Genomic DNA, 12,876 nt, shown 5'->3' on the forward strand with positions numbered 1-12,876 from the left:
GGTCCTCCCACTAGTGACGGCTGAGGGAGCTGCATGCAGTGCAGGATGCCAGGGAATTCCCTCGGGGGCACTGGGCATCTGTCCTGCAGGACACCTCATGCTGGCCCAAGCGCTGTCCTTGGCCTGTGGCCACTGCCTGTTTGCAGCAGGAGTCCTCACAGAAACTCTTCTCCTGGTGCAAGGCTCTGGCCGGAGGCAGGTACGCACTGTTAGCCTCGGCCCTTTAGTGTGCTTCTGGCCTGGGCTCAGGCCTCTGGCTTCCTCCCCTCCTTCTCCCAGCCTGGAAGCAGCCACCATCTCTGAATCCTCTTGTCTTTCTCAGTTACCTCGTCCAGGATGAAGTGAAAAGAGAATAAGCTTTGGCCACACCAATATTTACATCCAGCTTGCTCCTGCCAGGAGGAGTTCCCAGAGCCCCTCGCACCACCTCCAGGACCACAAGCTCTGAGGATGGGGTGGGGGAGGTGGGGGTTTCTCCTTAGAAAGCAGAATTTCATTCACACTCTCCGACCAGGAAGCTCCAGTGAGCCTCAGCTTCCCAGGCTTTTACTGGTCAGCATCTGGTCAGCATCGACCCCAGATGTCCCTCTTGAGGAGCGGGCTTACTCATTGGCCTCAGGTGTGGACCTACTAACAAAACTAGGGCCAAAAGGCCAAATCACCCTCTGCAAAGGACTTCCACACCCTCACTCACGTGCAGGCTGCCGCATCCATGTCTTCCCACACTCCGCTCCACCCACTGACACGCACAGGCCATGTCCGTCTGTCTGCCTCACTGAACTATCCGCCAACGAGCAGTAAACACCAAAATGACTTTAATTTGGGATTGTTCCAGGTGATTGAGATCTCAGTAGAAAGCTCCTTTGTTTCTCTGGTGTCCTTGGTAAACCCATTCTCGGCCACGTGCCATCTCTCTCCTGGGAGTGGCTGGCTCGGGGGTGACTGGCTTCTTGCACCAGGTGACCCCACATGGTCTCTGCTGGAGCCCCAGGGGCTCTGGAAGTGTCAACCAGTGACCAGCCACCTGGGGACCCTCACAGCCATGGCTTTGTGGAGACTCGCCTCTGGGAGACACAGCCTCACTGTGGGGTGTGGTATTTGGGCTGAGGTCAGTGGGCAGCTTAGGTTCTGGCCTGCCCCTCAGGAGGGTGGATGGCATGGCGGGGCCGCACTCCAGCTCCCAGACCTGGTTCTGAGCCTTGGAGCCTGTCAGACCTCCTGTGTGTGTCCAAGTCTGCGTGAGCTTGCTGAAACACTAACCTGCCCAGCTCTGCTGCGCCGCTTGCCTGTCCTGGCAGTGTCGCTTTCTCCTCTCTGTAAAGAACCCAAATGTCCAGGCCACTTGGTGTGCCCAGGTACCTGCTGAGTTCTCCGAGCTGCTGAACTGGCCTGGTCATGCTCGCTGATCCGAACTGCCCTCGTCGTGGGGGCTAGGGTTTGGCTTTTGCCAGAGCTTTTCTCCTGGGTTAAAGCCTGCCTGTCAATCCTAACACCACTCTTTCCTCTCGGAAGCCAAGCAGATAGCCATCTTGCCTTTCTAATAGAGACTTTTTCAAATAGATGTTGTACATACAGGTTGTTTCTTTGTCTCCAGTGAATGTGACCCGTCACTTTCACGTCAGGAAAGGGAGTGATTTTTTTTACATTTGACTAGTGTTTGCTAAACATGGCGTGGACCCTGCATGATGACAAGATGTCCCTCCTTTTTGCTGAGGGTCTTTTGTCCCTTGGGGATTGAAGACACTCCAGTCCTACAGTTATTTTGTGGAGACCCTGCTCCCTTGGGGCAGAGTTAGCAGAATCCCTACAGCATACTTTCCACCATGACTAGGTTGTAATTCCTTGTGGGAAATGGGAACCACCGTCTGAGCACAGCCCAGGCTTATACGGCTGCTTTTCATTGAGTTACACCCATAATAAAATAATTCTACTTTATTCTTTTTGTCTGTCTTTCTCTGTGTCTTTCTTATTCTCTCTCATCTCTAGGTGCAAATAGTCTACAAACCAGTTGACCTGAGCAAGGTGACCTCCAAGTGTGGCTCCTTAGGCAACATCCATCATAAACCAGGTAGCCTTTGCGGAAGGGGAGGGCAGACAGAAGGGTGCTGGGGGTGAGACAGGATTGTGTGGTGGAGCTTTCTTCAATAGATCCTCTTGAAGTGGCTGGGAAAGATATGTCTGATGGTCATCAAGGCCAGTGTTGAGGGTGGAATTCGCTCCTGAGCAGGGCCATGATGGCCAAGACAAGGTGAGGGAGGAATGGAGATGCTGGTCTTCACCCTGACCCATGGCTCCCCAAGCAGACTGTACACTTGGTCCTCCACTGGCATGGGAGTTATTTCACCAGCTGCACCAGCTGCAGCATGGTACCCCTGGGCCCTAGCCATGCCCCCACTGTGGCTTTGTTTAAACAGAAAATGATGCTATTTGAGTGCCCCCCACAACCCTGTGCTTATCCCTCCCATCCCACGTTGTTGTTGTTAGGTTCCAACTCACAGCAACCCTCTGTACAACTGAACAAAACACAGCCCAGTCGTGAACCATCCTCATAACCGTTGTTGTGTTTGAGCCCATTGTTGCAGCCCCTGTGTCAGCCCATCTCGCTGAGAGCCTTCCTTTTTTTCGCTGACCCTGTACCTTACCAAGCATGATGTCCTTCTCCAGGGACCGGTCCCTCCTGATAACATATCCAAATTACGTGAGATGTAGTCTACGAAGGAGCACTCAGGCTGTGCTTCTTCCAAGACAGACTTTTTCGTTCTTCTGGCAGTCCATGGTATATTCGATATTCCTTGCCAACACCATAATTCAAAGGCATCAACTCTTCTTCAGTCTTCCTTATTGATTGTCCAGCTTTCACATGCATATGAGGCAATTGAAAATACCATGGCTTGGGTCAGGCGCACCTTAGTCCTTAGAGTGACATCTTAGCTTTTTAACACTAAAGAGGTCTTTTACTGTATAGAAATTAGCACTGCCTATAGATCTTTCTGGAAACCCTGGTGGTGTAGTGGCTACGTGCTACGTCTGCTAACCAAAAGTCGACAGTTTGAATCCACCAGGTGCTCCTTGGAAACTCCATGGGGCAGTTCTACTCTGTCCTGTAGGGCTGCTATGAGTCGGAATCGATTTGATGGCAGTGGGTTTGTTTTTTTTTTAATAGATCTTTCTGCAATGATGGACATGTTCTATATCTACACTGTCCGATATGGTAGCCACTAACCCTGGGTGGCCCAGATGGTTAAGTACTTGACTACTGACTGAAAGGTTGGTGGCTCAAACCCACCTAGAGGTGCCTCAGAAGACAGGCCTGGTAATCTGCTTTTGAAAGGTTGCAGCCTTGAAAATCCTATGAAGCAGTTTTACTCTGCATACATGGGGTTGCCATGAGTTAGGATCCACTTGATGGCAACTAACAACAACCACCGCCACACGTGGCTATTCAACACTTGAAATGTGGCTAGTGCAATGAGGAACTGAACTAGTTCGATTTAATGAAAATTTGAATAGCCACATGTAGCTACTGGCTACCATATTGGAAGCACAGGTATAGATGCTTACTCCCTTCTGGGAGTCTCTAGCAGGACTTCTGCCTTAGGCCCTGTTCAGGGAAGAGGTCTTGAGCCACTTCTGTTGGAAGAGAAGGTATCAGAAGCATAGTCCAGAATGTGTCTAATTATTTTCTGTCACCCTTGGACATTTTGTGAGAGTTTATAGTCTCTCCCAGTGGAAACTACCTCGCACCTGGAGCCCATTCTACCATGTTCTTTCTTCAGAGAGCAGCTTTCTTCAGTGGCTTTAATCCTTTTCAAGAAAGTAATATAAATTGTGACTTTCTCATGCTGTGTCCCCCGTGATTGGGCGTGGCATCGAGTGCCCAAGGAGGGTGAAGGGATCATCACCTTCCCTTCTGTAGCGTGCATTTTGTCATTCGGTTTTATTCCGAGGTCTTGTGGGGCTATGGCTGACAGAGTGTTGACCTAGAAAGACTTCACTCATTGGAGTGTAACCAATTCAGAATTAGGATAATTTATCCTAGAATGACTGTAATTCACCTTTGCATTATCTAAGAAGGATGAGTTGGCCAAGTAAATATTTGATGCACACTTGATTAGAGAGGTGAAGCAAAATGTTTCTGAACCCTTTGGAAGGACTTACTTCTTGTATACAAGCCACATTCTAACTAAAGGAGAGTCATCTACTCCTAAAGGTTGCTCTCTACTTGGAAACATTTGCTTAACCCTGTTCACGTCAAAGTGCCAGCCTAAGAGCTCTGCCTCGGTCTGAGCCTTCCACTGACCTGTTCTTCACTGAGCCCCCAGCAGCCCATGGGCACTTTGCTGTGTAGCTCTTATTTAGTGCACAGAAAAGTCCACTGAGCCACAGAAAAAGATGGCAAAATGGTATTGTGTGTGTTGTTTTCTAGGAGGTGGCCAGGTGGAAGTAAAATCTGAGAAGCTGGACTTCAAGGACAGAGTCCAGTCCAAGATCGGTTCCCTGGATAATATCACCCATGTTCCTGGTGGAGGGAATAAAAAGGTAACGGGGGCAGGGCAGGAAGGGGGCTCCATTTGGGCCGGGGTTGTCTTGGCTTCCTAGTGCTGCTGTAAACAGAAATACTACACGTGAGTGGCTTTAAAGAACATAAATGTATTTTTTTCTCACAGTTCAGGAGGCTAGAAATCCGAATTCAGGGCACCGACTATAGGAGAAGGCTCTGTCAACTCTGGGGGACCATCCTTGTCTCACCTTCTGCAGACTGGCATTCCCTGGCTCCTTGGCAATCTTTACATGGCATCTGTCTTCCCGCATTTGTATTTTCTTCTGTCTGATCTGCTCTTTTTATAACTCAGAAGTGATTAGGCTTTCGCAGGACTGGATTACCCAACAAACGGGGTACGCACGGGCCCAACTGTGCCTTCCTAACAACGTGCAGCGCATGGTTTCACCTGACCCCCACCATGTCAAAGATGAAGTGAAACCACACTTAAACTCGAATGTACCTCACTCAGTGCAAACCGGTGCATGTTTACTGGTTCATCCGGCCCTGGTTTAAGATGCACCCTACACTGATAGGGCCTCATTAACAAAACAAAACAGAAAAAACTTATTCCCAAATGGGAATACATCCACAGGTATCAAACCAAACCTGTTGCCGTCGAGTCGATTCCGACTCACAGCAACCCTCTAGGACAGAGGAGAACTGTTCCATAGGGTTTTCAAGGCTGTAATCTTTATGGAAGCTGACTGCCGCACCTTTCTCCTGCACAGCGGCTGGTGGGTTTGAACCACCGACTTTTTGGTTAGCAGCCAAGTGCTTAACCACTGCATCACCAGGGATCCTTTCCACAGGTATAAAGGTTAGGATTTCAACTTGTATTTTGGGGGGGACACATTTCAACCTATAACAAGTTGTAATCAAGTCAGATAGACAAAGGCTTGTCCAGTTTTCCAAATGCGGAAGAAGGAGGACCCTGTATTGACTGACTTGATGTGATCAGCCGCATCCAGGGCAGTGGGTCTCAGCCTTAGCTGGCCACTGCAGGCATGTGGGGAGCGTTAACCTTTGCTGCCTGGGCCCCACCCCTGAAGGGTCACCTGGATTTTTAGAAGTCCCAGATGATTCTTCAGTGCAGCAAAAGTGAGAGCCACTATCCTAGGCCCTGTGGCTTGCAAGCACCCACATGAAGAAGCAGCCATCCCCAAAGCCAGCCCGTGCATGAGAGCAAGTTGTGGGACATCACAAAATTTCTGCATGGGTCACTAGAGCAAAACAGCAATGCTGACGTAGGCTATTTCTGCGAAGCTTCGGATGGTCTGTCCTGAAGTGTCCACGAGGAGGCTGCAGGACTGGTCAGGTCTCGGCGTTCCGGCAGTTTCTAGAGTCTCCAGGGTTTGCTCTTGGTATGGGTGTGCTAAGCAAAAGGTTAGTGGTTTGAAGCCACCCAGCGGCTCCACAGGAGGAAGACCTGGTGATCTGCTTCCATCAAGATCACAGCCAAGAAAACCCTCTGGGAGTTCTACTCTGTCACACATGGGGTTTACCAGGAGTTGGAATCAGCTTCAGGCACCTAAAACAACAGCCAGCCGTCGTCTGCAGACAAGTAAGCCTGGGAGGGAGGCCTGGGGGTGCAGCCCTGAGCAGCACCCTCTGGGCCTGCGGCAGGATGTGGTCTTGTGGCTGTGCTTTGCTCTCAGGCACAAATGCAGCAAAGCACCCACGCCGCCCTGCAGTGTTGGACGTGGCTCGCCTTCCAGCCTTCAGTGCCTCACAGCAGCTAGCTGGGGAGCGGCAGGGGGAGGGATGGCCCAGAACAGATGTACCGTCTAAGACCAACCCGTGTGAGAAAGTACGCTGCCCAGGGTGGCCTGGGTGGAAGTCCTCCTGCCCCCAGCCTGTCCCGCCCTCCCCTCCTCATCCTCCCCTGTAGCCCAGGCACCATTCTGAACAGAGAGATGCACCCCTTCTTGCACTCGTGGTGAAAGCCGGCAGGGTGGTTTTGTGGAGCGGCACTTGCTGGCTTGGTCTTAAAGTGGAGGTTGCAGACTGAGAACTCGGGGCCTACCTGACCCACAGGCTGGGGCCCCAAGGCTGGGGGAAGGGTACTGCCCCTTGGACAACCCTGGTTCTCCGGCTCCCTGCAGCGCCCCCTCTGGCCCCCCTGACCCCAAGGGGGACCTGAAGTGGCCATCTACATCGTGCCGTGGCATACATGGCTTCCCACACCCAGAAACATTTTCTGGTAACAAAAGATGGGCCAGGAGGCTGCAGGCCTCAAGGGAAGTGGGCTTGGGCCCAGTTCCTGGGGAAGTGGGGAATTTTATCCACAAAAGCTCTGCTTGTTTCCATTACCTGCCCCCACCCTCGTTTCAGGCAGGGCCTCCCAGCCCTGGGGAGATTCAAAGATACAGATGCCTAGGCCCCACCTCCAGGGGGGAGAGGGGCACCATGAAAAAAAAAAAGTTGCTGTCAAGTCAATTCTGACTCATGGTAACCCCACATGTATCAGATGGGATTGTGAGCTCCATAGGGTTTTCAATGGCTGATTTCTTTGAAGTAGATTGCTAGGCCTTTCTTCTGGGTGCACTTGAACCTCCAACCTTTCAGTTAGCAGTCAAGCATGTTAACTGTTTGCACCACCCAGGGATTCCCTACTCCCAGAGAGTCTGACTTTAGTGGGTCTCGGTAGAGCTGCGCACTGGTATTTTCATTGCCTTTCCCTGGGTGAAGGGAGGACTCCATATCTGTCTCTGCAAGTTCTTGTGCCCTGGGGAAAGCACTGGGCTTGTCTCTGCTTGGAGGTGTGACCTGGAAAAGATCTGCAAGTGCTCTGAGCCTCAGTTTCTCCTTCAGCAAAATGGGATGGAAATACTATATCCCAGAGTGGTTCAGAGACTCAAACGAGACTCTGTTCTGGAAGGTACTTGGTATGGGGTAGGCATAGAAGAACATGAGTTAGATTCAAGTCCAAGCCCAAACTTCTCAGCTCCTTCTGCTCTTTGTCCCCCACTTCAGATAGTCACTCAGCGACCTTCCTCAAGGGCTTCTGTTTCTAATTGATCTCTATGGTGGCTCGAAGCCACTGTTCTGGGCCTAGAGGGTTCCCTCTGACTCAGCTCCTCATTTCCGTGTGTTGAGCAGAGCACAGGGCCCCTGCCACCTTTTAGTTTGGGGGATTTTGGGACATTCCCAGAAGTCTGTCACTTTTTTTTCTTAAGAAACAAAGCTTTTTAAAAAAACATTAGCCTAAATGTTCTTACCAAAGCTTATGTCAAAATGGCCACTCATATAAGGCAGCCATAAAAAGGACAGATATTGTACGATCCCATTTATATGAAATATCTAGAATACGCAACTGTATAGAGACCGCAGGAGTGCCAGTGGAACACTGATTAAGCACGCAGCTGCCGATCGAAAGGTTGGAAGTTCGAACCCACCTAGCAGCTCTGTGGGAGAAAGACCTGGCAATCTGCTTCTGTGAATATTACAGCTAAGAAACCCTACGAAGCAGCTCTACCCTGTCACATGGTGTTGCTACGAGTCGGAGTTGACTCAACGGCACCCGACAATAACAACACAGAGGTCAAAGTTTATTAGTGGTTACCAGAGGCGGATGGGGGGCGGGGGGAAGGAGGACGCTGAGTTTCTGATAAGGTGATGGTGGAACATGATGAACGTAGTTAACGTCACTGAATTGCACAATGCAGGTTTTTGAAATGGTGTTTTGTTATGTGTGTATTTACCACAATTAAAAAATGGCCACTAGAATACAATAGTATGAAAGGGTTCTTTTTTCAAAGCAGTGACCCCAAAAATGAACAAAATACACATACAACCTGCTTTCTCTCTATACCTTCATTCAACCTCTCTTCAAATAGGGGCGCTTCATCTAGGGTCTGTGGATTTCTGAAATTGTATGGAAAATTCTAAATGTGCCCAGGCCCACATGCACACATTTTTCCAGTTTCACAAGATGCTTAAAAAGGTCTCAGACCCAAAAAAGGTTGAAAACTGCTGTGCTTGTTTTCATGGGAGAGAGACTGTGTCAGCCACTTCAGGGGTCGGTCATCGGTGCCACTCACATCTCCAACTAATGCTTTCTGCTTCTGAGTTTCCTGGATAATCCTTTGGAGCTAAGGCCTCTGGGATGCCTAGCTACGCCGTTTCTCTATTTTAAAAAGGGCTTTCACATACCGTGTTTTCTAGCACAGGTACCAATGCTGCGCCCAGTTGCTGCCTTCTCCACACTCCTCATCCATCACTGGCAAAGGGGAGGAATGTGTGTGGCTCATGGCTGGGAAGCAGTGGCTCTGGGGACGTCCCTTAATGTCTCTAACTTCTCCTTCAACACTTCCAGTTGCAACTTGGCAATATTTATCAAAATAAAATGCACACCCCTTTTGACTGGGCAATTCCACTTCTAGGATACACCTTACACATGTGTGAAATGATGTGTGCAGCGGTGTTTATAGCAGTAAAAGACTGGAACCAACCTAAATATGCACCAGTAGAGGAGTAGATAAATTTCAGTACACCTCACACGATGGTATACTGTGCAGCCATCAACAAGAAAGAGGATGCTCCCTGTGAACGGAGAATGGAAAGTATTCAGTTTAGAAACCAGAGGCGCAGAGCGTGTGTCTATTACGTTATCATAGGTATTTACACACACACGTTTGTATATGTGTGGACTATATCTGAAAGGGTACACAAGAAACTTATAATGGTCACCGCCTCTGGGGAAGGGAGCTGGGTGGCTGGGAGGCAGCGAAGGAAGGGTTGTATGTAAGTAGTAGTTGTTGGGTGCTGTCGAGTCGATTCTGACTTATAGCTACCCCATGTGACAGAGTGGAATGGCCCCACAGGGTTTTCGCAGATCACCAGGTCTTTCTCCCACAGAGCTGTTGGGTGGGTTTGGACTGCCGACCTTTCAGTTAACAGCTGAGTGCTTAACCCTTGCCCACTAGGGCTCGTTGTGTAAGTAGTACCTACTGAAAAACAGTAAAAATAACAGCAGCCCCCACCAAAGGCCAGGCCTTGGAGGGCAGTTGGCAGGGCCGCCCCTTGCCCCTGGCATGTCATTTCACCTTCCCTCTTCTCCTCCTGTGCAGATTGAAACCCACAAGCTGACCTTCCGTGAGAACGCCAAAGCCAAGACAGACCACGGGGCAGAAATCGTGTACAAGTCGCCGGTGGTGTCCGGGGACACGTCTCCACGGCACCTCAGCAACGTCTCCTCCACTGGCAGCATCAACATGGTAGACTCGCCCCAGCTCTCCACACTAGCCGAGGAAGTGTCTGCTTCCCTGGCCAAGCAGGGTTTGTGATCAGGCCCTGGGGCGGTCCATAATCGTGGACAGAAGAGAAAGTGAGAGAGTGTGGGAAAAAAAAGAATAACGATTTGGCCCTTCGCCCTCTGCCCCCACCCCCCAGCTGCTCCTCACAGATTGGTTGATCGGTTGGTTACTCACTTGACCTGCTTTTGTTGCTCGGCTTTGGCTCGGGACTTCAAAACCAGTGATGGGGGATAAAAGCAAATTTCATCTTTCCAAATTGACAGGTGGGCTAACAACCATAAAATATTAAAAATATATACATATTGAAAAAGATGGCCACACCCAACAAACATTTCCTTGGACAATTCCTTTTGATGCTTTTTTTTTTCCCCTCTGAGTAGAAGAGGGAGAGGCTCTGAGCGCTGCTGCTGCTCAGAATTTCAAGGGACTGGGGTCGCTGGCTTCCTCTAGCCCCCTCCCAGGGGCTTCTCAGGGGCAGTGCAGCAACAAAGGACTGGAAACTTGGTGCATCTGTGGAGCCACAGGCAGATAATGTCAACCTTGTGTGAGAGCAGGATGGGGTAGGGGGTAGGGAAGAGAGGCAGGGAGAGGCTGAGGCAGGGGGTGGGCAGGGGGAGAGAGAGGGTGAGGGGAAAGTGGGGGAGGGAGATGGGAGACAGAGGAGGGAGTTGGTGTGCACAGACAGGAAGGGCCAACAGCCCTCGCACAGGCCTCAGAGGTCATCCTGGCTGGGCTGGGGTCTGCTGCAGCCGGTGTGCACCCCCCGCTCCCCGTGGGAGGCTAGTGGGAGAAGGGTTCCAGGCCCTCCCATACTGTGGAGGGACGGTGGGGGTAAGAGAAGGAAGGTTGACAGGAGGGTGGCCGACCTTGATGTCCTGTGAGCTCCTGGCCTCTTCCTCCCTCCCTGCAGGGTGGGGGTCCTGAGCGGAGGAGCTTCCCTCAGCCCCACGGAGCCCTGCTGAGTTCTGAAGAAGGTTGGAATTGCAGCAACGATCTTGGCCACCTCACAGATCTGGGACTTTAGGGCTAACCAGTTCTCTTTGTAAGGACTTGTGCCTCTCGGGGGACATCCGCCTGTTGCCACGCCTAGGGCTCCAGCATCTCTGGAGTGTGTGTGGAGGGGAGTGGGAGGTGGGGTCCTGAGCCTCCTGCCCCTCCCACAGCCACTGCAGCCACCTGTCTGCCCCACTGTGCCCATGTGTCTACTATGCAGAGCCCAGTCACTGACTGTACCCCTCATTATGTCACCTGTTTCCGAGTTCCCAGCCTCACCGACCCCTTCTCAGTAATGGATGGTGGTTGGATGTGGGAGGCAGCTACTCTGAACTAAGCGGTGAAACCAAGGAAAATCTAGGCACAAGGGTTGGACCTCAGTCTAAGTTCCTCTCACTCAACTGGTGTCTCTCACACCGAATGCGATGACCTTATTCCAGGCTCTGCCTTCACCTCTGGTCACAGAAACGGCACGACAGCAGTGTGAATCAGAAAGGGGCTCAGCAATGACCCGGACATTTCTGCCCTGCGACTTGGAGAGAACTTTCTCTTCCTGTGTTGAGTTGACAGCGGGAGAGGCTGGGTGTCATGGTTGCCAGAGATGGCACTTGGGATGGGCAGGCAAGACCCCCAGGGCCAGACCACACTCCCTCGGTCCCCACTTCTGCCCCTGCCTGTGTCTTTGAGCCTCTTGCCAGCCAGCCTCCCAGAGGGCCCAGCCATTGCTCAATCCCATATAATCAGCCCTCCACACCCCAAAAAGGGGAACACGCTCCCCTCCCCCTGTCGGAAATGTTTCTGGCCCCAGCCCCCAATGGAAGCAATGCCGTCTGTCCTGCTGGAGCAGCTGAACATATACATAGATGTTTCCCTCCCCTCCCCATCTGCACCCTGTTGCGTTGTAGTTGGATTTGTCTGTTTATGCTTGGATTCAAGAGTGACTATAATAGTGAAAAAACAAATAAGACATATGTATCTTGAAACACTTGTAGTGAGGTTTCTAACCCACTTCCATGGGGGTCCTAAATATCTCTCACCGCCCCCTCCCCCCATGCTGGCACTCAGCTCCAGGAGGCCAATGTGGCTCTACCCTTTTGGGGCATCCATTTTTCAAAGGTTTTCATCACCATCTGGGACCTCACCAGATTATGACATCTGAGGAGAACCCTCGGCAGCAAAGAAGGTCTGGAGCAGGACAAGGACAGAAGCTATGGTACCCACCTCCTTCCCTGCCTCCCCAGGGCTTCCCTTTATTGAGGCAAAGCCAGTTTTTCCTAGGAGCAATGTGCCCTGTGACTGTCCTGGCTGGCAGCGTGAAGATGGTCCTCTCTGGTCACAGCCTGGAGAAGCCCCACATCAGCACTCATGAGGGTCTTCCAACTCCTTGCGTCATGTGAGAAGTGAAACCAGTGCCAGCCAGGGAGAGGCCTGCAGCCCCAGGAGCCTCTAGGCAGCCCACCCCTCAGCCTGGGGTCACTTGCCAAGCTCTCCTCAGAGGGGATATGGCTTCTCCTACCAAGGGGCGCACAGCCATAGGAGGGATTGGAATGGCAGGGCCTAGGGGCCTGAGCTGCCTGACAGGAAGGGCGCCAAGTCAGGAGACACCTTCCCACAGTCTTGGCCAGAGCACTATCAGCCCGCAGACCTTATGCAGGCCCCATGTGCTGTTCTGGGGGAAGGGAAGCATCTTTGCAAAAATCGGCTGTTTAAAGTCAGCGGCCTCAGGCCCAGTTCTGCCACTTGCGGTTTTGGTGTAGTTAAAGGTAACCCTGGGGGGCTGGGTGGTAGGAGTCCAGGGCTGCTTTTCCCAGGGCTGGAGCTTCATTTGCAGAGAAAGCTTTCCTTGCAAGGAATCGCTTGGGCCTAGAACTTTGAAGCCTGTGATTCCCAAGTCTTCAGTCCCAGCTGCTCTCAGAAGTGCAGGGTTGTGAAAAAGGGGAAAGAAACGTAAAGATTTGGTAGCTGTTAAAGACGTGGCCCCATCATTGCTGCCACTGATTTCATTTGCGTTTCTTCTCACACCTCTTGCTTCCTCGTCCTGCAGTACCTGTGCCTGCTCTTAAGCAGCTGGGCCTTACTCAGTGG

The 12,876-nt window shown here is 51.4% G+C and overlaps 2 protein-coding genes across 16 annotated transcripts in view; both read left to right on the forward strand.

Annotated features, from left to right (window-relative positions):
- MAPT (microtubule associated protein tau) overlaps nucleotides 1-10,365 on the forward strand; it is a 129,745-nt gene extending 119,380 nt beyond the window's left edge. For all 15 annotated transcript variants that reach the window (XM_049861625.1, XM_049861628.1, XM_049861630.1 and 12 more), the window contains 3 exons: nucleotides 1,987-2,068; nucleotides 4,427-4,539; nucleotides 9,613-10,365. In XM_049861625.1, coding sequence (XP_049717582.1) covers nucleotides 1,987-2,068; nucleotides 4,427-4,539; nucleotides 9,613-9,828 — 411 coding nt within the window. In that variant the 3' untranslated portion in view covers nucleotides 9,829-10,365. The remainder of the gene's footprint in view (nucleotides 1-1,986; nucleotides 2,069-4,426; nucleotides 4,540-9,612) is intronic.
- The window catches only part of STH (saitohin), a 283,897-nt gene that overhangs the window by 12,886 nt on the left and 258,135 nt on the right, over nucleotides 1-12,876 (forward strand).

This window comes from Elephas maximus, chromosome 19 (genome assembly GCF_024166365.1).
Source record: "Elephas maximus indicus isolate mEleMax1 chromosome 19, mEleMax1 primary haplotype, whole genome shotgun sequence".
Taxonomy (NCBI): domain Eukaryota; kingdom Metazoa; phylum Chordata; class Mammalia; order Proboscidea; family Elephantidae; genus Elephas; species Elephas maximus.